Genomic DNA, 23,873 nt, shown 5'->3' with positions numbered 1-23,873 from the left:
GAAAACATGTAAACAATGTAAATATATATACAAAAATTGACTCCAATATGTTATTAGCTCTATATAAAAAATAAAAAGAAAGTAGAGATACAGTATATCATTTATAATTAAATGTGATTGGAAGTGAATTTTATAAAAGTGAATCAAAGACGGGTTCAGATGTTCGACCAGTCGACCAGATACGAGCATGTGAGTTGTGAGCTGTGCTGTCTACTTCACAACTTGTATATGGATAATCGGCCTGACACTCAAAGTTAGCCCATTTGCATCTTTTAAAAAAAACGTTTACATTTTACAAAATCAATTTTGATTTTTATACAAATTGATGTAATTAAATAAAATTTTGTGGGAACTACAACTTTGTTTCAAGTGGTTATAAAAATCATGGATATGATAAAGAAAACATTGTTCTTTCATTTTTATGGTACGAACTTATTTTGCAAAATTTTCAAATTTGGTTTGTTGATTTCTTTGGATACCGTCCATCAACTTTTAAAATTACGGAAATAATTCTTTTGGCTTGGTTTCATTGTGGATATGATTAATGGCTCTCTACGTAACACTTTCTAAAATGTTATATACAGATAAAAACTGTTGTGTACGAATCACTTCCCATAATTTAATATTGTAGCAATTCAGTAGCTAATAGAAATAGATTCCCTTAAAAGCTATTTCGGATATTATTATTATTATGGAGGGAAAAACTTTTATGACGGGTTTTATGAAAAGTTGCCACCTTCGTGAACTATTGGTCTATTGGAATTAACTCTATAAATGCAAGTATTTTCAATCGTTTTTTGGTCTATTGGAATTAACCCAAGGTGCTCACTCTTTTAAAATCTCTCATTATCTCCCGAATTCTCTTTTAAAATCTCTCAAACAATCAAAAAAATGTCCGAGTCAAAAGACATAGTTATTGTGTCAGTCGACCCGATTTTGAACCTAACACACCACTTGAGGAGTGTAATAATGGAAATCATATTGCACCTATTTGGAATAATTTACAATTAAAACAAAAACACTTATGTCGACGCAATCGGCGCATGCAAGTTATCCGACTCTAATAGCATTTTCAATAATCATTATGATGTAAGTAGTCATAATACTTAGTTAATATATAACATGTTTGGTTTAATTTGTTTAGTTTGATTAGTTTAGTTTAAATAATAAATCTTCTAGTTTAATATTTTGTTAACGTTATAATTTGTTTAATTTACTTATCATAAGTCTTTTGCGTCACATAATTTAATTAATAGTTATTGCAAACATGTGCATTTCGCCAAATGAATCATTGCAAATGTCGGAGACGATTAAAGAATATTATGATTCCATAAAAAGACCACAAATAAACTCAAATTTTGAAGAAAAATCAGTAAAAGTGTATTCATACACTAACACTAATTTTGAAGAAATCTTCAAGACTTCATCAGTTCATTGTCAACACTCAACAATGAAAAGCAATCTACGCAACAAACATAAATCAACCACGACCAGGAATACCCATATAGTGATAAATAAAGTTGAAAAACCAATTTTCAATATTTAACATACTGTTTTAAAATACTAATTAGATGCATTCTCACCATAGATAAGAACACACTTTCAAGATTATCTCAATACAGGCAATTTACTAATTTTTACCATTAAAACAATGTACCTTTTTTTAAAATATTAGCAAGATACATTTATTTATTTTGCTATGATGTAAAGTAGATGGCTATTATCAGTAAAAACAAAGTAAGCACATTGCTATTAATGGTAAAAAAATAAAACTACAATTACCATATTGGTACCAAGAGGATTCATTCATTCTCACAAACAACAATCAATCATCATTCACTAGAACAAAAAATAACTCTTTGACAAAATTCATTTCAATAGCCTTAAAAAAAGGTATATCAAAAACAAAAATGCATAAATGAGAAACAAAACACATGAAAGCTTACTCATCTTCCTGACTACGCAACCTGGCTAACTTGTTGGTGACAACAACATCAAGCTGTGCTGCACGCTCTACAATTTCCTTCCTTTTTCGGGTTGATACATTGTGTGCAATCTCAGCACAATAAGTTCTGAAAAATCATCATATTATTAATCATGTAACAATGTTTTTATTTCATACTATAATGTAAACTTAAAAGTGAAGAATTGTACAACTTATGTTTACCTGTTGTGCATCATAAGAACTTCAAGCTCCTTGGCGTTGTGAACAACAAATTTCTTGAAACCATTTGGCAAGTAATGACGGGTTTTCTTGTCTGATCCGTATCCAATATTTGGCATAAGAGTAACACCTTTGAACTTTCTCCTCACACGTGAATCAATACCCTTTGGTCTACGCCAGTTTTCCTGTTAAATTTATGAAAATAATTTTAGCAAATAAATTGGTTGATTCAATGATAATGAGAAGATTATAGAGATAGATTGTGTACCTTGACACAGATTTTCCAATCACTGTGTGGCCTCTTGAACTTCTTGACCCTCTTCTTGACGATCTTCTTATCAAGCTTTGGAACCGCCATTGCTTACTATAAACAGGTGATGAAGAAACCAGGTCAATTTTTTCTTGTAGCGTTAAAGAAGCATTAATCAGCTTCTAATTCAGATGACAGAAGTAATAATACGAGAGTACAAAGATACTAATCAAATCAACAACCGTATTAAGATCTAAAAGAAAATGATGTCGTGTACTTCAACAAATTATCAAGCTCGAATTGCTATAGAATTAATCAATACGAACCAAATATACATACATAAACATATATCATTACAGTAACATAACTACAAAATCGATTAGAAGACTAAAACATCGATAACTGATACAAAACAAACTGAGTACACCGGTTTAAAACAATTAAAACTTGTTGAAATTGCACCGACGAGTATTAGATTCAATTAATCAACAGAGAACAAGTAACGAACGAATATATTTTTCAGAAATGCTTCCAATGTGTTAGTAGATCTACAAACAGCAAGTAGAGATACAGTATTTCGCTTACAATTAGATGCGATAGGCAATGAAAGATTGAAACCTGTTAATCGGGACTACACGGCGCAAAAGTTCCCCACTGAAAACAAAGAGCCGTGAAAAGAACCCTAACACTAGGGTTTAGATATACGCCCGGAGATGTACCTGTGCCCTTTAGGCTGTGGAATGTATAAACGGGCCGATACTCCAAACCAGCCCAATCGTAACTATTAGTTTTTTAAATGCAAAAACCAAAAATTTGTTTTAAAAAGTATTTGGTTTAACTTTTACATGTAAAATAATTAAAAGTTATATTTTGGTAATTTTTAGAAACCTCTTTTTTTTCTATACAAAAAATCATTTTCAAAAGGGAAAATGATTTAGGAGGGTCACTACCTCTTATCCGTGTTCAGATATTGTTAATTTCTTCTTTTTTGTACATAATAAAGCAACTAACTCGTTTTAACTGTTTAAATTACACCAATATTACCGGTTAATACATGTTTTAACCGGTAACTCGAAGGGAAAATGACTTAGGAGGGTAACTACCTCTTATCCGTGTTCACATATTAACAACTTCTTATTTTTTGTACATAAGAAAGCAAATAACTTGTTTTAACTATGTAACATCCCAACAATCATGACCAAAAATTTCGTTTTTAATTTAATACTAAAACCATAATTGTCAAACCTTTAATTTAATACTCCGGCATCGGGCCTCGCCCGGCATCAGGCCCCGCTTGACATCGAGCCCCGCTCGATATACAAATATGTCTCTCTTAGGCCCCGCCTGTCTCCGGGCCCCGCCCGCTAAACACATACATTCATATAACATGCTAACACATAAAGAAATACACTCTACTCTATCCCTGTCCTAAGAAACATACTCTGCTAATAATGAGATACGGAACTTCGTCCGTACTCAGCTAGTTCCAGCCAGGGCTTCAACAGTGCAATGTGAGTCTCCTTACTGTGTGAATGGGTCTAAGGCCACAATGCCAGCCCATGTAGTCTATGAGTAGGAAGACCCGGGGTTTAGCCCTAGGCATTGTATGCTAGTATGTTATTCCAGACCAAGGTCTGATGTAAAGGGTGCCCGAGGAATGTTTGCATGTTAGAGTATACTTGTTGTCTGTGTGATACTTGTATGTGCCTGGTAGAGAGGTAAGTATGGGCGAGGTCCCATATCTCATCACTAGCTAAGTACGGACGATGTTCTGTATCTCATTATTAGCAGAGTATGTTTCTTAGGACAGGGATACAGTAGAGTATGTTTCTTTATGTGTTAGCATGTTATATGATTGTATGTGTTTAGCGGGCGGGGGTTGGAGATAGGCGGGGCCTAAGAGAGATAGATCAGTATACCGAGCGGGGCTCGATGCCACGCGGGGCCTGACGTCGGAGTATTAAATTAATGGTTTGACAATTATGCTTTTAGTATTAAATTAAAAACGAAATTTTTGGTCATGATTTTTGGGATGTTACACAATTAAAACAAGTTAGTTGTTTTCTTATGTACAAAAAATAAGAAATTGCCAATATGTGAACACGGATAAGAGGTAGTTACCCTCCTAAGTCATTTTCCCTTTGAGTTACCGGTTAAAACATGTATTAGTCGGTAATATTGGTGTAATTTAAACAGTTAAAAACAAGTTAGTTGTTTTATTATGTACAAAAAAGAAGAAGTTGTCAATATGTGAACACGGATAAGAGGTAGTTACCTTCCTAAGTCATTTTCCCTTTTCAAAAAGCTTTTATATTATCCAAACATCTTTTGATTCTTTTTTTTTTTTTTTAATCTAACAGGAATCTCAAACACCCTCTTAGTTACTTACAAAACCAATTTAAATCCTTGGTAAAATAAAATAAAAAGTGTATTAAAAACATTTTCTTTTTATATTTATCCATTAGAATTTTAATTTTTTTCTAAAATATCTTTTGATAACCATCAACCTTTGAATGGTAGAAAGCCTACATTTTACCTAAACCAAAGTGGTGTTTGGGATAACGTTTTCAGCTCTAAAGTCCTTTTTATAAAAAGAGTTTTTTCAAAATGAGTGGTTTAAAAAGTGTTTTGATTGAAAAAAGACAAAAATTGCTTTTAAAAAACACAAAAGTTACAAAAAGTCACAATTTGTGACTTTTGGAATCAATCTTTTTTCCCTTACCCAAAAGTTGCTTTAGATTTTTATAGGTAAAAATAAAACCTAATTGAAATTTTTATATGTAAGTTTTTATTCACATGTAATCCAAATTAGATGTGATTGTGATGATATAGTTGTAAAAGAAGTCTATACAAATTAATTATCCATGATAATAGTAATTTTATTATTTTTCATGTGACGAATGAGATGACGTGATATATATATATATATATATATATATATATATATATATATATATATATAATATTTGTAGGATATGTGTATTGTTGAAGTAAGTTCAAATAAAAACAGTAAATAGTGTGAAAACATAAAAACACTATGTTTATGATATTATTTTGTAATGAATATAGCATATGTGTATTGTTGAAGTAATTCTAATATGAATATTAACGTTTGATTAGTCATCTATTCATTACAGTGTTATTATTCTATTATAAACTTATGTATGTGCATTTTTGTAGTAAATTCTAATTTTAGTTTTAACTTGTGACTATTCATTTATTCGTTGTTGAATAATGACATGAAGTTGTGGATACAAAACTCATTACACAATAATAACATAAAAATAATGTTTTTACGTTCTCACCCTCTACCCTAACCTCACCCTACTACCCCACATTTATGAAGCTGGAACGTGAAAACCTTTCCCTCTTTCTCTCTTCTTCTTTCATCTCTGTAGAACCGTCGGCAATGTCATCTTCTTCCAGCGAGGTCATCTTCTTCCAGAACTATTATCTTCCTCAGACGAGCTTCAAAAAACTCATCCAGATGTGGTTGATTTGGTCAATGTGGTTTAATTCTAAGATCTGACCTCAAAAGAAGCCTTACAGAGTAACGAAATTTCACCGGTGGTTGATGTGGTGAATCCAGATGTGGTTGTAATTTCAGCGGTGGTGAAATTTTAGAAGTCACCACCACTCTGTATGCTAAAACTCCCGCCGATTTGCACCTCGAAATTCATCATCGATAGTCAACCATTAAGTTGGATCCTAAATCAGGCACCATTGGAGCGACATGTATGGATATCAAAAAGGGACGGCGGCGGCGTAGATGGTTTTGTTGGGAAGATGTCACAGAGACTCGGAGGTGTCAATGTATGCAAATCGAGACCTTCAATAACTAAATCTTCAACAGCCTGTTGAGATCTGTAAATCTGAAATCGTTTTTGAAATTACCAAAGTTGAAATTGAAATCATTCTTGAAGTTAAAAGATGTAATCATTGAACTTTTTAAGGACCTTTAATGGTGGAGATGGGATATGTCGGAGAAGCTTGAGAGGGTTGCTGATTTTGCTTTGGGTGGTTACGGTGGTTGATGCTCAAGATTCAAGAACACAGTTCAAATTAAGAAAAATAAAGTCATGTTGAAGGTGGGGGTAATCTGGTATGGTGGTCCATTTGTTTTTTTAGTTTTTTTTTTATATTTAAATTAACAAACTAACAAAAAATAAATCAAAATATAAATAAAGAAGGGCATTATAGCCGTTTCAAGTTAGGAGGGATGAAACGTGCAGGATTTAAACAAATGAGGTACGATCCGAGTTACTTTTTGAAAAGAAGGACTAAACACGCTTTCTGACATGTGCACGGGGGACGATCGGTGTAATTTACCCAATAAATTGAAATAAATAATTTGTTAATATATTATGGAAATAATATATTAATTGGAAATAGTAATATTTAATTAATGTTTAATCATAAATTAATTGGAATTAATTTGGTGATTAAAAGAATTAATTGAAAGTGCAAGGATTGAAGTGCAATTGTTCAATAGTTGAATAAAATGCATTCTAGAACCCTCCTTGAGGCTATGGACAGTTTTAAGGAGCGTTTAGGGTTTCTAGAATTATCCTTGGTGTATAATTAGGAAGCTGAATAATTACCCGGTTCAAAATAATATTATTTTATTGAGTTTGGGCTTATATAGGGTTTCTTGACTGCACTATATAAAGACCCCTAGGGCTATGATTTTCGGTCTAACTCATACCTTAGAGAGATTGGTGATGTGTGATATTTGCATAATTAGTCATATGTTTAGCATACATTTTCATACATTTTTAGCTAATTATGTGCATAATGTGGACAAAAGGTACTTAATAATGCTTAAATTTTGTTTTCAGTCCAAAAGACATGCTTGGAAGTAAAAAGGAACAAGGAGAAGCAATTAGAAACCAAAAGTATGAAGAATGAGGAAAAGCACACTAACTCGGCGAGTACCCAAGAATATTCCCGAAGATAAGTCCAGACTCCTGGCAATACACATATTCTACGCATCTACTCGGCGAGTTGGGTGACCTACTCGCCGAGTGGCCCCTGTTTTGTGATAATTATAAATATCGAACCTTATTCCGAATTGGAGAGACTTCTGGCTTTTGGGGAGCTACACCTGTGATTGAAGAACCCTTTGGAGAGCTGAGAAACCCTAACCTTCGATCTTTTGAAGAATCAAGGAAATTTAGGTTATACATTCCACTTAATCTTAGGAATTAAGCATGTCTAGCCTAGTTGAATTTGTTTTTGAGTTTGTTTTTACTATAACCATGAGCTAAATTCGTATTGTTTCTGTTTAGGAAGACCAAGTTACTCCTATGGTTTAATTATTACTTTCTTTGATTGTTTATTGGTGATTTTATTAAATTAAGTTTGTTAAAGAACTTTATGCATTAACCACAACGATTTTCTGTTAATTGGAAGACAATTAAGCTGCATGAACATCTCTTAGTTGTTAACCTCATATGTTTATGTGAACACTTTATCATATGCCTAGGAATAATGAACATGAAACTAGGATTAATTAGAGAATGGGTAAATTAATGTGTGAGCTTGTTTGAGAAACCAACAAACAAGAGGTTAATTGAAACACAAACTTGATTAACAAATTACAAATCTTATTTAATCCAAATAATTGAACTAGGAAATTGATTAGTTTAAACAATTGGCCACTACTTGAATTGATTAATTGTCTAAGGGTTAGTAGTAATGAACATGAACCTAACCACTATAGTTGGTGACCAATAACAATTGATTTATCACATAAATAACCATAGGAGTGAATTGGTTGGACCTAAACAAAAACCCTCTATCAAATTTGGTGAATTTGTTACTTGTCTTAGTTGTTTAGTTAATTAAGTGCTTAAGTGGTGTGTTTAAGTTTCTAGTCTTGTAAAACTAGAGAAAAACCCTTTTACTGTTATTACTTGCTTAGTTAAAATTAGTTATTAGTTTAATTTCTGTTCCCTGAGTTCGACACCCTGCTTATCCAACTATACCACTAAAATACAGGTTCACTGCCTTTGTGTGCTTAATTTATCAACTAAAAGTAGGAATAAAACAAGTGCATTATACACACATCAAGTTTTTGGCGCCGTTGCCGGGGAACGGTTCCAAAATTAAGTCTAATTCCTAATTTTATCGATCCTTTGTGTGAGTTTCTCTTGCACAAAGTTATTTTTCAGTAATATAGTAAGTAGGTTAGGTTTTAGAAATTATTAGTTTCTTTTTAGAAGTCTATTAATTAGTTTTATTTTTTTTTGTTTTAAACAGGCTACTCGCCGAGTGCATTCGCACCTACTCGACGAGTACCCTGCTATTTGCCAAATTATTTTTCTTTTTCATTCTGTTTCATTTTTGTTCTTTTTACGCGTTTTTTCTTGTTTGTTTACAGTTGTTTCATGACCCGAGGATCTGATACACCTCTGGTCCCTACCCTCGAAGACCCGGAATCCGCACTAAGGATGAACAAAGGAAAAGCCGTTGGGGAGACCGTTGCTTCAAAGAATTCGCCACTAAAGAACCTCAAGTCCGTTTTCAGCAAGAAGAAGAGCAGCAAATCAGGAGCATCCAGCGCCTCTTTAACAATCGAAGACCCGATTAAAGAAGACACTGAGTACGAGTCCGAGGAAAAAGAGGAACCTACATACGAGCACAAATCCGATTTTGAGGACGATTTAGCTATCACTATGGATAATATCGATGAAGTCCCCATGGGGGAATGGAAGAAGAGGATGCGCGATGACACTGGCCCGAGACTTGTGCAGCCCGCAATTCCCGCAACTGCTGCTTTTGAGCTCAAGGGTCATATCCTAGCTTTACTTAAAGAAATCCCTTTCACTGTCAAAGATCATGAAGACGCCTACAAGCACTTAGATGAAGTTAATGATGTAGTTGATTATTTCAATGTTCCCAATGTGCCTCAGGAAACTCGGCTACTTCGCATGCTTCCGGTTACTTTGAAGGGTGCTGCAAAGGATTGGCTCAAGTCACTTCCCCCCGGATCCATCACTACATGGGCCTAACTGAAAGAAGATTTCATTGATCAATTTTGTCCACCATCCAAGATATCTAAGCTCAAGAAAGCCATAACCAACTTTGAATAACAAGCTGGAGAGTCACTATATGAGGCTTGGGAGAGGTACAAGAGCTTGTTAATGAATTTCCCACATCACGACCTCAATAGTCAGCAAGAAGTCTCCATCTTTTATGATGGAGTAAATGTTACAACAAGGCAACTACTTGACTCGCAAGGTCCACTTACGAAGAAGGAACCTCCAGTGATAAAGCAGCTAATTGAAGAATTCTCTAAGCATTCTAGAGAATACTATAATCCAAGAAATGATGTAACAAGGGGGTCCGCCTATGCAGCTTCAGAAGACTTATCAGTAGTAATGACCATGTTGAAAAACATGGATAGGAGGATGGACAAAATGGACCAAACGATACATGCTATACGGGTGGGGTGTGAAAACTACAATGGGCCCCATCTTACTAGAGACTGCGACTTGGATGAAAATGGCAACAAGAAGGTGCAAGTATGTTACTCAAGTGGGGACCGATATGATGAAGATTGGCGAAAACCAAAGAAAGAGTGGCTCCCATATGAAGAGTACAAGAAGGCTAAGGAGGAGAAGTACAGGCAGAAAGGAAGAGGTTTTTACCAAAAGGAGGAGCCAACTCAAGAAAGAAAACCAAGTTTGGAAGAAATGCTTACCAAATTTGTAACTGCATCAGAAAAGAGACATAGTGATCATGATGTTGCAATTCAAGAAACAAGAACCATGCTTAGAAACCAGCAAGCATCTATTCACAACATAGAAACGCAGCTAGGACAACTTGCTCAACAAATCAACCAAAGATCACTGGGCGAACTTCCTAGTAAAACCGAAAATAACTGTAACATCCCAAATTTCGAGGCCAAAAATTTAATTTTTAGAATTTAACATTGATAAGCTAAAAATTAACTTGAAGATCGATTAGATCTATAAAACAGGTAAAGAAATAAACGAGTAAACAGCAAGAACACAATAATGGATCAAAGATGTCGAATGATTAATCAACAACCCTCAGAAGAGCTCGATAAAGAACTTCTACTGTAGAGGATTAAAGGGTTTACAAGAACGATAAAGAAATCTGTAAAGCTATCGTAATTCCTATCGTCTTCTAGATCGTTTTTTTAATATGCATGCAAGCACATTATTATATATTAAACCCTACAAGCTCACGGTTGGACAGGCCCAAACCGGAGCACAAAACTTGGACTATAAACCGAGCCCAATGACGCAATACAAATAAATCTGCTACCCAACAATCTCCCCCTTTGCGTCAATTGGAGCGAGATCATTACTTCTTGCTTGGGCCAGCAGCAGCAGGAACCTTCTTCTTTACAGTTTGAAACAGACGCGAGATAAGGGCGAGTATCGTCTGTCTGAATCGGATGTACCACTGAATCATGTCGTCAAAGTATTTGATATCATCCGCTGCATTTTCTTTACACCTGTGGATGATCCCCAGCACGTGCTCTAGACAAGCAGTGGTATAAAGATTTTTATCCGCTAAGGCAAAGAGACATTTCTGTCCTTCAGCCCTAGTGAACATGACCGAATTTCGCCTTGGGTCAATCTTTCCCATCTTCATCTGGTTCAGATCACTGGCTGAGCCAACAGGAGATATCTTCGGTTTCTTCTTGAAGACATTTGCAATCTCCTGATCCATCAGGGCGACCTCCATGATATAACATACCAACATCCTTTTGAGATGGTCAATGATTGGACCATATTCAGCTTCATTCGTCAAAAGGATGTTGTGCAGAACAATCCAGTCATGGGGGTTGAGGTTCGGTAGATCTGCTAAAGATATGAGATGTTCGATTTTTGTAGACCCTCTGATCACCCTGAACCGAATATTGATGAATCTCCCTTCAGAATATGGCTTCAAAACCCGAACGTTGACAATCTTCTGAGTGCTCCAGGTTTGATATTGTGGTTGAGCAGCCTTCAGATAGAACTCAATTAATTCCCGATCAACCTCCGGATGAGGATGAGGGACCTCGGCAACACAAGCGAAGGCGTGAAAGATGAACGCCTTTCGGGTTAAGGGCATGTCGAACTGCGAGTCGACAGAATTGTAGCAGTCGAAGGAGATCACCGGTTCGAGCCATAGGATGCTCGGAGTATCGATAGCCTCCTTAATCATTCTCTCTCGAGTCCAAGCAGGGAAAAGAGTCTTCCTGCTCTCGAGGAGATCGTGGGCTTCTTTTTGTTTGCGTTCAGCTTCTTCAGCTTCTCGCGCCACACGAACATTGTCATTATCAACATTGCGACTATTTTTGCGTTTCAGCAAGTCAGCAATGGTTTCGTTGTCTTCTTCCTCTTCATCCTCAGCTATCTTCTTTCCTTTATCCTTCACACCCGAATCAGAAGTTTGACCAGAAGGAGGTTCGGTTGTGTGAGCAGCTTTTGAGGAAGGAGGTGGTTTCGATCCGGACTTCACTTCTCCCCCTTGTTTTGGAGTGGACACGAAACTAGGTAGCCCTTCTATTTTACTGAGCAAATCTAGGGCAGGAGCGAGTTTTTCTGCAAGGGTTCGCCTCACAGAGTGGTTCATGATCGGATCGTGTGCTTCCAGGATGTTGGATATGGCAGAGTGTACATCCGAAACACATGTCTTGATGACCTCCCGTTCGGATCGAAGAGTGTCAAGTTGTTGCTGAGAGTTGGAAAGCTGAGCACTCTTGACCTTGAGGGCGGTGGTTTTGCTTGCAAGAACGTCCATCAACGAGTTTTCTGCGGCCATATCCTCTTGGAGTTTAGAGAGGCACTCGTCGATGGAGGCACGAAGGGCCGAGTTGTCGTCATTGATTGATTGGCGAAGGGTGGCAAACGACTTCAACTCCGTGGAGACGAACGTGGCCAACTGTTGAACAATTGGTTCCAACGTTGTCTTTGTAGCATCGACACTCTCCTGTAAAGACTTTAACAAGGTAGAGGCGTCTGAGAATAGTTTATCGACTTTTTCGGTCGCTGCCTCACAAGCTTTCGTCGAGGCATCTATGGCGGCAGTGGCAGAAGCAACTGAATCTTGCTGAGCCCGGGAGAAGGCATCAACAATCTTCTGAAGAGCAGCTTCAGAAAGAGATGATTTAGAATTGGAGGAGGAAGCAATGAGCAAATCGACCTTCTCATGCAACTCCTTAAGGTGCTTCTTTGTTACTGGAGCATCCTCATCATCGTCGCTTTGCACCTGAAACGGACTGAAATAGACCGAATCAAATTGCATGTTCTCCCCGCCAAGGAAAGGATTATCTCCGTCAGAGGCATGACCGGGAGATGGGGGTGGTGGTGAAGCTGGTGGTGGTTCGGTTGCATCGGTATGAACCCTCGTATCAGATACGTTGGTTGTTACCTTTGCAGTAGCGGTTGTTGTTGTATCGGTGAAAATGGGTGGTGGTATAGTGAAAGAGGTTTCAAGAATTTGATGATCTGGTCTCTATACTTTTCATGACCTGGCAGTTTTGGACCATTCCTAGAAATTGTTACAAATAAAGGGGAATATTGATGCAGAATTACCATTCCAGCCCCTGTTTTTCATCAAGTGACAGTTTCTGCCCAATATTCAGAAAAGTTTACAAATGTGAGGGCCGGTGAACAGTTTTGAATTTTTTAACGCATAAATTTTTTGTGAAAAGAAAAATAATGATTCCACCAAGTCTTGGCGGTTTGGAAAGTCGTTTTTCGCAATAACGTCAAATTTTCTCGACTTTTTCAGATTTTATACTTCATCGTTTATATCATTTTGTCGCGGGGGAGCTTAGTAAATTTTTTATCCATTCAAGATCATTCTCATGACCATTTGAAGGCTTTATAATCATGTTTTTTTATTATAAAGCGGGGGAGAATTTGATATGGCCATTCGAAATTGGATTTGTAACTTTTCAAATTTGAAAGATTTTTGATAAAGCTTGTGGTAGAATTATGAAGGTAGCTTTTACAGTGGAAGTTCTTCATCGAGCTCTGCTAAAGCTTTTACAGAGAAGTATCCTTTAGAGTAGAAGTTCTTCATCAAGCTCGGCTAAGAACTTGTTATATCTCCAACTTCTAGTATTTTCTCGATCAAGTGGCGTTACGAATCTTAAAGTTTGGGTTGTTACATGATATTTTTTGATGGCTTATATCATTAGCTTATTTGAAGATTATTGTGACTTGGAGGGGGAGCTCTTCAAAGACAAGAAGTGATTCGGTTTCTTTGTTCTGAAATGTGTTTTTATGTCGGGTTTGGTTTTCATGAAGATTCTTTGGGATTACATTCAAAAATGAAGTTTAAAGATATTACTTCAGTGCTTGATTTATATATCCTAGAGCCCGTGTTTGAATACTATTGAAGAATCAAGATTCGTGGATTGCTTCATATATTCCTCGTTGCAGATCTTTTTATTTGCTAGATGCTTGTTTTGGAAATTAAAGCATTGTCATCCATTCCATACTTTGAGGGGGAGATTGTAGGGTTTCAAAGCACTCCATGGATGATGGCAATGGGCCCCTTTGATGAATTCTAGGTTAAAAGCCCAAGACTTGTCTTTTCCCTATAAATAGTCGTGTATTATTCACAATTAGGGTTAAGAGAGAGGCAAAATGTAGCCGCCACGTTGTGAGGTTTCTTGTAGAGTTAGATTCTTATTTCTTAAGTGTAATTTGTTCCTCACAATTCAATAAATCGAGTGATCATTCGACCTAATCTTCATATTTGTGTTTGTTCTTATTTTCCGCATCTTGTTCATCAAATCTCGATTAAGGTTTTAATCCCAACAAACATGTAATAAAGCGTATTACCAAAACATTGTCAAAGTTACATTAATTATAAAACATAAGGTCATGTCTCAAAACGATATCATCGGAAACAAGAAAATCAGAGTACGATCCCAGAAAATCCAGTGCGGAAATCATGTGTGTGATGCGCCGCTACGCCGCCGGCTCTTTCCCCTTGGACGAAGAGGTACCTGAAACCACAATTAAAACTGTAAGCACGAAGTTTAGTGAGTTCCCCCAACATACCACATACCATACAATACCATCGGTATCTTTCAACCGGTAATCATCATCGGTATCTTTCAACCGGTAATCGTCATCGGTATCTTACAACCGGTATTCATCATCGGTATCTTTCAACCAATAATCATCATCGGTATCTTTCAACCGGTAACTAGGGTCTATTCCACCCCCTACTACTAGCATACAACGACAAGGTATAAGCATACAATCAGGCATATCCGAGTACTGACCTACCCTTCGGTCCTAAAGACCACTGTCAGGGGAAAACTGTCCCTATCATACACGCAACATATCATACAGATATATCTCATAACCAAAAACGTATTCATACCAAGATAATTATCACAAAGACAATCATCTTCTAAATACTCCTACTTGGTGGGCCGACATTGTGGCCTTAGACCCACCCTTACTGGAAGGTAACTCACCTCAAAAGGCCGACTGCTGAAAAGTTGATCTGCAAATGTCTGACAGCTGCTCCGGTGATCCCCCGGCTATAATCCCATAAAACACTTAATCAGACATTGATATTAATCCCAAGGTAAAATCTGACCGATTCCAAACCAAAGTCAAGTCAAAGTCAACTTCCAGTTGACCCGACTCGCCGAGTTGGTTTGCCAACTCGTCGAGTTCATATCTAGTCGATTGTCCTTACTCCCTTCTCTACTCGTCGAGCTAGGCGTTGACTCGATGAGTTCACTTCCTAACTGAATACTCAATGGTCCTTCATCCGACTCGCCGAGTTGTATGAACATATCGTCGAGTTAAGCTTCATCCGATGAACACGTTCTGTCCTCGACTCGCCGAGTTGATGAACAACTCGTCGAGTTCTATAAAGATTGTCTTGGACCCACCGAGTCGGGGCATTGACTCGCCGAGTCCCTCCATTAATGAGTCCGGCTTCCGACTCACCAAGTCCACCTATGGCTCACTGCTCTACTCGCATACTCGAAAAGGGGAAAATCGGGGACTCGCGACTAGACTCGCCGAGTTCGAAGAACAACTCGTCGAGTCGCATTCATGCAGTCTCTCTACACTCGATTCTACTTGAATCCAGTGCATTCCATTCATAGATCTGGGTTCCTAGGGCTTGATTAACACGTAAAGTTTCTAACTTTACGTGTATATAATCATCAATGGGGATTCTAAGGCTCAAAACACACTAAAAGGGATAGATCTAGGACTTTCATGCAATATGACCCCATAAAGGTATTAGATCTAGGCTTCTAGAACTCGAACATAACCAGATCTAGCAGTTATTCAACCCATTATGATCCATATACTACTAAAAAGCTTGGAAATGGTTCAAAGATAGCTTTATGGTGTTCTAATGGGGATTTGAGCATAAAAACATAATAGATCCAAATTGTACCTCAATGAACTCTTAATTAGGTCCTAGATTCTTGCTCTTCACCTTCTCTTTTGGTCTTTCCTTCCTTCTCTTCTTCAATCTTCAAGGAACAAGCACAAGAACACTTCAAATCACAAGGAAAGGGGTTAGGGTTCGGTATATGATGCTTTGAGGATGAAGGAGGCTAACTTGGGGCGCATAAGGGGGCTTAAATAGGGTGTAAACCCCTGAAATTAGGGTTTCTTCCAGACTGATGGACTCGCCGAGTTGCCAACTTAAACGTGTTCAAAATCCCGACCCTACTCGGCGTGTCTAGCCTACGACTCGCCGAGTCCAAGGTTAAAAATGTAAAATACTCAGATAAATCATACATACCAGGAACTAGGTGCTACAAATCTCCCCTACTTATTTTAGACTTCGTCCTCGAAGTCTGTTGCTCGGTCCTGAAACAACTCGAGGTAATGCTCCATCATTTCCTTCACTGGCTCCCAAGTCCACTCTGAACCCTTTCGGTGCTGCAATTGCACCTTCACAAGTTCCACCCTCTTGTTCCTCAGATCCCTCGATTTCCGGTCGAGGATTGCCACTGGTCGCTCAATGTAATTCAGGCTGCCATCGACCTGAATATCCTCCAGGGGTACCACTAGGGATGAGTTATAAAACCGGAAACCCGGACCGGAACCGGAACCGGAACCAGTATAACCGGAAAATGCTTAAACGGTCCGGGTATTGGGTTCCAAAATTACTCTTAACCGGGTATTTCGGGTATGGGTCCAACGGGTCCGGGTTATCCGGGTTTTTTGAACCGGATATGTTTAAAAAAACCGAACCCGGGTTTAGTGGGCCAAGGAATTGGTTTAGTGTCCAAGAACTGGTAAGGGTAAAAGAACCGGAACCGAAGAGTTATCCCTCTTATTTGATCAACAATTCTACATTCGAGTGACGACTTTTTTTTCTCTGCTCAGCATCGGAATTTTGGCCCTTATATGTGATCGACGATCTTCATCCCTACTTGGGACGACTCTTTTTGGATCCTCACGTTCCATCTCGTTTTTTTTGCCCTTCCTGTGATCGACGACAACAAATTGGTGGACAATTGTGATCGATGACAACAACAATTCCTCTTTGTGATTGAAAATGGTGGACAATTGGATAGATAACAATGCAGATACACAAGTAAGTGTCAAGAATTTTGATTTCATGTCTTGTGAAGATACACAACTCGTTTTTTTTTGCCCTTCACTGTGATCGCAACAATGGTGGACGTTTGGAGTTACTAGACATTCAAACAATTTGATTCCTAAAGTCAAAATACAACTTTTTGGTCAAACAATTTGATTCCTAAAGTCAAAATACAATGAAGATGCACAATTAAGTTCCAATCTTGATTTATTGCAGTTTGGCCTTTTTGATCAAACAATTTGATTCCTAAAGTCAAAATACAACTTGTCTATCTTGAAACTTTAGAAAAGAAGAAAAGGTATAAGAAACACGTGACATATGCTTATCAATGGCTTTCTGTTAATCCACAATTCCACATAAATACCCCTAACATTTTTGGTAAAGACTTGATAATCAAAGGATAAAATTGTCATTTTAAATTCATAAAGTTGCATAATACCCACTTACCCAACATGTGATTAGTTAACACATTTGTTTCATGCACCTATTTCCTAGCAAGGGTATCCCAGTGACCCACTTAATATCCCTAAAATATAGATGTTGTTTCACCTTTTTCACTGGACTATTTATGATTTACTTAATAGACATAATCTTAATTGTCATGTATTGTAGGTCAGATTTATGAATCAATTTGTGTTATTTTTTGTGGTTCAAGTATGGATGAGACTTAATTGTCATGTATTGTAGGCCAAGTTTATGAATTAAGTTGTGTTATTGTATTTTAATTGTGTTTTTATTATTATCTATAATAGCATGATGATGACGAGGTGTTTGTTGACAACACTGAACAAGAAATCAATGAGGAACCAACACAAAAGAGAAAAAGAGTAGGCAAAACAAGGTCCGATTGTTGGAAATCATTTGAGAAAATTTTTATTGATGGAGTTCGGCATGGAAAGTGCAAATGGTGCGAGAGGGTTCTCAAAGCCGACGGGAATAATACCGGTACGTCTAGCTTAAATAAGCATGCAAAGAATTGTAAGCAAAACCCCGAGAATTTGAAAAACCAACAAACATTACAATTTAAAAAAGAACCAAACGGGGAGGGTGGTATTAGCACTTGGAAACATGACGACAAACGAATTAAAAAGGCTATGTTGAATTTGTTTGTAGTGGGTGGTCTACCTTTTAAATTTGTAGAAAATGAGGCCTTTATTGAATACACAAACGCACTAAACGGGAAGGTGGTTGTACCTTGTCGAACAACAATTTCAAAAAAAGTGTCACTTTATTATCAAGAAGAAAGAAATAAGTTGGTAACATTCTTATGTAATCCACTTAACACGATTCGTTTGACCACCGATTGTTGGACAAGTCCGAGTAAAAGGGTGCATTATATTGTCATTACCGCACACTTTATTGATGATAATTGGGAGATGCACAAAAGGATAATCAACTTTAAAGAATTAGATAGTCAAAGGGGGGAAGATATCGGAAAAGAAGTGTTGAAATGTATTCAAGGGTGGGGTATTAAAAATGTCATGACTTGTACGGTTGATAATGCAAGTTCTAATGACAAAGCAATAGAGTTTCTAAAAAACAAATTACCAAACTTGTACAATGAAGGAAAACACTTTCACATTAGGTGTATGGCACACATTATCAATCTAATTGTGAGAGACGGGATGAATAAAAATGACGAGAGTGTTAAATGTTTGCAAGACGCCGTAAGATATATTAGAAAGTCCACACAACAGATTGCTCTATTTAAAAAGTGCATGAAAGCCGTCGGGGGTGGAATCAACCAAATTTGTGTGCAACGATTGTCCCACTCATTGGAACTCAACTTACGACTTATTGAAGATCGCGGTGGATTTAGAAAAAGCTTTCTACGAGTATGAAATGGAAGGTAAATTTTTTTCTGCATTCTTGCTGAATTTTTAGCCCTATTTAAACTGTCATATCTACTTCGTTATGAATCCGTTTGGGCTGATTTTTTTTAAATTGTAGTTCATTGTTTGGCAATAGTTATAGACTTTGGAAACACCTAATTTGCATGTGTTTTGAGTAAGTTACAGCCCTCAAAAAATGATATATCAAAGCTGTTTTGAATATGTTAACAACATTATTTTAGAATTTTTCGTTAACTTTAAACTGTCATATCTACTTCGTTATGAATCTGTTTGGGCTGATTTTTTTTAAGTTGTAGTTCATTGTTTGGCAATAGTTATAGACTTTGGAAACACCTAATTTGCATGTGTTTTGAGTAAGTTACAGCCCTCGAAAAATGATATATCAAAGCTGTTTTGAATATGTTAACAACATTATTTTAGAAATTTTCGTTAACTTTAAACTGTCATATCTATTTCGTTATGAATCCGTTTGGGCTGATTTTTTTTTAAATTGTAGTTCACTGTTTGGCAATAGTTATAGACTTTGGAAACACCTAATTTGCATGTGTTTTGAGTAAGTTACAACCCTCGAAAAATGATATATCAAAGCTGTTTTGAATATGTTAACAACATTATTTTAGAATTTTTCGTTAACTTTAAACTGTCATATCTACTTCGTTATGAATCCGTTTGGGCTGATTTTTTTTTAAATTGTATTTCACTGTTTGGCAATAGTTATAGACTTTGGAAACACCTTATTTGCATATGTACAGAGTCATTTATAGCCCCCCAAAATGATATATTATTTTTTTTTTTGTAACTTTTTTTTGATAGATCGTTCCTTTGCACGAGATGTGGTAACCCCCGTGAGTGAAGATTTTGTAACTTGTCGAGCAATGGTCTCCTTTCTTGAGAAGTTCAAGGTGAAAACAGAATTGGTGTCGACAACTTCAAAACCATTGGCAAATCGGTTTTTTGGAGAAGTATGTGGCATTTACAAACATATACGGGTTTGGTAAAAAAACAAACGATTTTATTCAATTGGGAAGGATATGATAGACAAATATGAGAAGTCTTGGGGAGATTTTGAAAATTTGAATGACTACATGTACTTTGCGACTATCTTGGATCCGCGAATGAAGACATAATTTCTTAGACATGCTTTTGAAACATTGATCAAGTACAAGATGCCGGAAAATAAACCCCTTTCCGAATTAGATATTATTGCGAAGACTAAGTCTTTAATCAAGGATATTGAATCGAGATTTGAGAACTTTTTTAATTGTTACAATACCAACTCTAATGTACCATTTGAAACTAGTGGTAGTCAAGATGTCGTGCATATTGATGATGATGACGACTTTGTGGGTGACTATTTTGCTCAATCGGTGAATTCATTGGCTTCAAAGGAAACAGAATTAACACGATACTTGAACGAAGGACAAACCCAAGGCGTTAAGGACTTTGATATATTGGTTTGGTGGAAAAATAACATATCTCGTTACCCAATTCTCTCGCGGATGGCAAAAGGTATAATTTTAATTACTTATATTTTTTATTATAATGTAGTATAATTTAACATTATATGTTTATGTTATTAGATCTTTTGGGCATTCAAATATCTACCGTGGCTTCTGAGTCCGCTTTTAGTACAAGCGGTCGCATAATTGATAGTTACCGAGCAAACTTGTTCGCACCTATAATAGAGGCTTTGGTTTGCAACCAAGATTGGGTGAGGAAATCAAAGAAGCCAATTGTTGACAACATCGATGCCATTCTTAAAGATGATGACATAGCTAAAGGTAGCAAACAAATTCATTTTATTATCTAATAACAAAACATTGGTTATATGCTAACTTTCATATTAATTTTTTTTATGATATGTATTAGAGTTGGAAGACGCCATACGCACCCAAAATGGAAATGGAAAAATGCCGATAGATATTAACGAGTAGTTATACTATTTTTTTTTTGTTGATAAATGATTATTGGTTTGTAAGTGTTTGTTTTGGTTGATTAATGTTTTTGAACTTGAATCAAATTTACTTGTTTGGTACTGTGCAATTGTGCATGTGGGTGTAAACAAGTATAAATGAATGATATTTTAATCAATGCATGCACATCCACATTCCACTTTATTATTTTTTTACTACTTTTATTTTAATCAATGACTTTCTTCATTTTAATAATCATTTTAATGAATGTTTTTTTTTTCCATGTTGTGGTAAAATAACAATGAAAAGAACATAACACAAGCGAAGAAGGGGACAATGGTTGGGTCCAAGTTCATAGTACCTATTGAACAATTCAAAATCAAAGTCTAATATTCAAAACAATTCAAATCAAAATTCTTAAACAATTAAGAACAAAACAACACTTATTCCTTGACCATCTTGTCGAGTTAACACATCTTCAATCTCTATACATAAAACAAAAATAAACATATTTAGTATTAAAAAAATGTTACCAAATAAATTAAAAGCACAAAACTTATTACCTAGCTATATTATTTAAATTTTTGGCACACGTACAACAATGTCTATTAAGACTACTTGTACCGTGTCTTGATGGATCGGCTTTAAGTGTAACGAAACAATACTTACACCTTGCTTGCCTTCGTTCAACCCCATCATTTTCTACTACCCACAACATATCAAAATGTTGCCAACATGTGGACCTCTCCTTCAAATTCAAATGCTAAACAAATTAAGTAAAAAAAATCTAGGTAGATTTAAAGCATGTGTAAAATGAAGTATCAAAGTTATAAAACTAATAGATTCAAAACGGAACGTAATTGAAGTATAAAGACGTAAATTAGTCAATTACTTTAAATGCATACTTGAATTGGGAGGTTAGCTTCCATGAATGTTATTGAAAAGAAAAAACAACTCAAAACCTTCCACTTAGAGAATAATAAGTTAAGTGAAAATGTAGAGGTGGAAGGGCCTATTTATAATGAGAAGTTGTGAGATGTTGACAAAACATGAAAATTAAAAGATTGCTAATGTCAAAAAATTTGTCTCTTGCTTTTATGTTTAATTTTCAAAGTTGAAGCCTTCAAGGTCAAATATACAAAAAAACAAGTTAGTGTGGTTGCAAATAAATAAATAACTAACAATTTAGAATTTCAACAAATCTTAAATTAAAACACCCAACCCAAAATAAATTATCCAATAGTCAAATACATAATTAAAAAAAAAAAAAATCAACGTACAATGCCTTATCCAAAGTATGAAGTGCCTAATTGCCTATCCAATAGTCCAATATGAACACGTAAGTTAACTAACTGTGATATGACCTAAATGTCATTTTTTTTAAACCAATATTGTTATATTTATTTATTTATTTATTTTTAAATAAATCAATGTCGTCAATAACCTAATAACCTAAATGTAATTTTTTGTTTGTTAATTTTTTTATAACGGTTGAAAGATTATGGGTAATAAAAAAAATCCGGGTTTCCCGGTTCTAAACCCATTTGACCCGGTTCTACTTTACCCACTTTCCTATTTCCAGGTTTTTCGGTTCTAGACCCACTTTACCCAGAACCAAACCCGGAACCGAACCGGACCCGGTTCCTATATACCGGTCTGGTTTCCGGTTCTTAAAAATATCGTTAAACGGTTCCGGGTTTTCCGGGTCCGGGTCCATCGGGTCCGGGTTTGGACCCACTTTCATCCCTAGGTACCACCACTGAGTCTTCCACTAGACACTTTCGCAACTGAGACACATGGAAAGTGCTGTGTATCTGACTGAGTTTGGCTGGCAGGTCCAGCCTATACGCCACCTTGCCCACCCGGGCCAGAACCCTGAAAGGTCCAATGTATAAGGGGCCCAACTTGCCCCGTTTCCTGAATCGGATGACGCCCTTCCACGACGACACCTTCAGTAGAACCATATCCCCGACCTGGAATTCCAGGTCTGATCGACGCTTTTCGGCGTAACTCTTCTGCCGACTCTGAGCAGTCTGAAGCCTGCTCCGAACCTGTTGAATCCTCTCGGTCGTCTTGAGCACCACTTCGGTGCTCCCCATGACCCTCTGGCCTACCTCACCCCAACATATCGGGGTCCTGCACCTCCTTCCGTATAACATCTCGAAAGGAGGACGGTCAATACTCGCGTGGTAGCTGTTGTTGTATAAGAACTCAGCCAAAGGAAGATAGGTGTCATAGCTACCACCGAAGTCTAGCACGCATGCCCGCAACATATCTTCCAGAGTCTGGATGGTCCTCTCACTCTGACCATCTGTTTGTGGGTGAAAAGCAGTGCTAAAATGCAGACGAGTACCCAGCTCGTCATGGAACTTCTTCCAGAACCTGGAAGTAAACCGTACGTCTCTGTCCGAAATCACCGAAACTGGCACTCCGTGCCGCGCCACCACCTCCTTGATATAGATATCGGCCAATTTCTCGGCCGAGATGCTCTCCTGAATCGGGATAAAGTGGGCGCTCTTGGTCAATCGATCGACGATGACCCAGATCGAATCCACTCCCCGCGCGGTCCTGGGAAGCTTGGTGATAAAATCCATCGTGATGTCTTCCCACTTCCATAGGGGAATATCCAACGGCTGCATCTTGTCGTGCGGTCTCTGAAGCTCGGCCTTGATCTTCCTGCAGGTTAAGCACCGCTCCACGTACCATGCGACATCCCGCTTCATGTAGGGCCACCAATAGTCCAGGCGAAGATCCCTATACATCTTCGTCGCCTTGGGATGAATGGAGAACCGGGATTTGCGCGCCTCCTCCATCAGAACCTGATGCACACCTCCATGATAAGGGACCCACACCCTACGGTGAAGAGTCAACAACCCTCGACAATCCGCTCACTCTTCCAATGTTCCTCCTTCATAGCCTCTTGCTGGGCCTCTCGAATCCGCTCCAGAAGCGGAGTCACCACTGTCATCCTCAGGCAGATATCTCGGATTGGCGCTGCCTTGAGGATAAGCGCGTCATCCACCACATTGGCTTTCCTCGGATGGTAGGGGATCTCACAATCATAATCGTTTACCACGTCGAGCCACCGACGCTGCCTCATGTTCAGATTCGGCTGGTCCATA

The 23,873-nt window shown here is 37.2% G+C and overlaps 1 protein-coding gene and 1 non-coding gene across 3 annotated transcripts; both read right to left on the bottom strand.

Annotated features, from left to right (window-relative positions):
* Window positions 1-1,786: 1,786 nt before the first annotated feature.
* On the bottom strand, window positions 1,787-3,179 carry LOC145055443 (large ribosomal subunit protein eL32z). Of its 2 annotated transcripts, none has more exons than XM_079003765.1 (4): window positions 3,033-3,179; window positions 2,433-2,528; window positions 2,168-2,349; window positions 1,787-2,072 (listed from the first exon to the last, which is right to left on the bottom strand). In XM_079003765.1, exons 2-4 carry the CDS (start codon window positions 2,520-2,522, stop codon window positions 1,943-1,945), a joined length of 402 nt encoding a protein of 133 aa, XP_078859891.1. In that variant the 5' UTR covers window positions 2,523-2,528; window positions 3,033-3,179; the 3' UTR covers window positions 1,787-1,942. The 2 variants fall into 2 exon arrangements, with proteins under 2 accessions (XP_078859891.1, XP_078859892.1); XM_079003766.1 differs by having other exon boundaries at window positions 3,000-3,143.
* Window positions 3,180-9,475: 6,296 nt separating this feature from the next.
* Window positions 9,476-9,582, bottom strand: LOC145056070 (small nucleolar RNA R71). Its single transcript, XR_013685608.1, has one exon. It is a non-coding gene; the product is annotated as a small nucleolar RNA R71 (small nucleolar RNA).
* Window positions 9,583-23,873: the final 14,291 nt, after the last annotated feature.

This window comes from Lactuca serriola, chromosome 5 (assembly GCF_051521515.1).
Source record: "Lactuca serriola cultivar US96UC23 chromosome 5, Lser_US96UC23_V15, whole genome shotgun sequence".
NCBI lineage: Eukaryota > Viridiplantae > Streptophyta > Magnoliopsida > Asterales > Asteraceae > Lactuca > Lactuca serriola.
The sequence above is the reverse complement of the archived record's forward strand: the minus strand, read 5'-3'. Positions and strand labels throughout refer to the sequence as shown.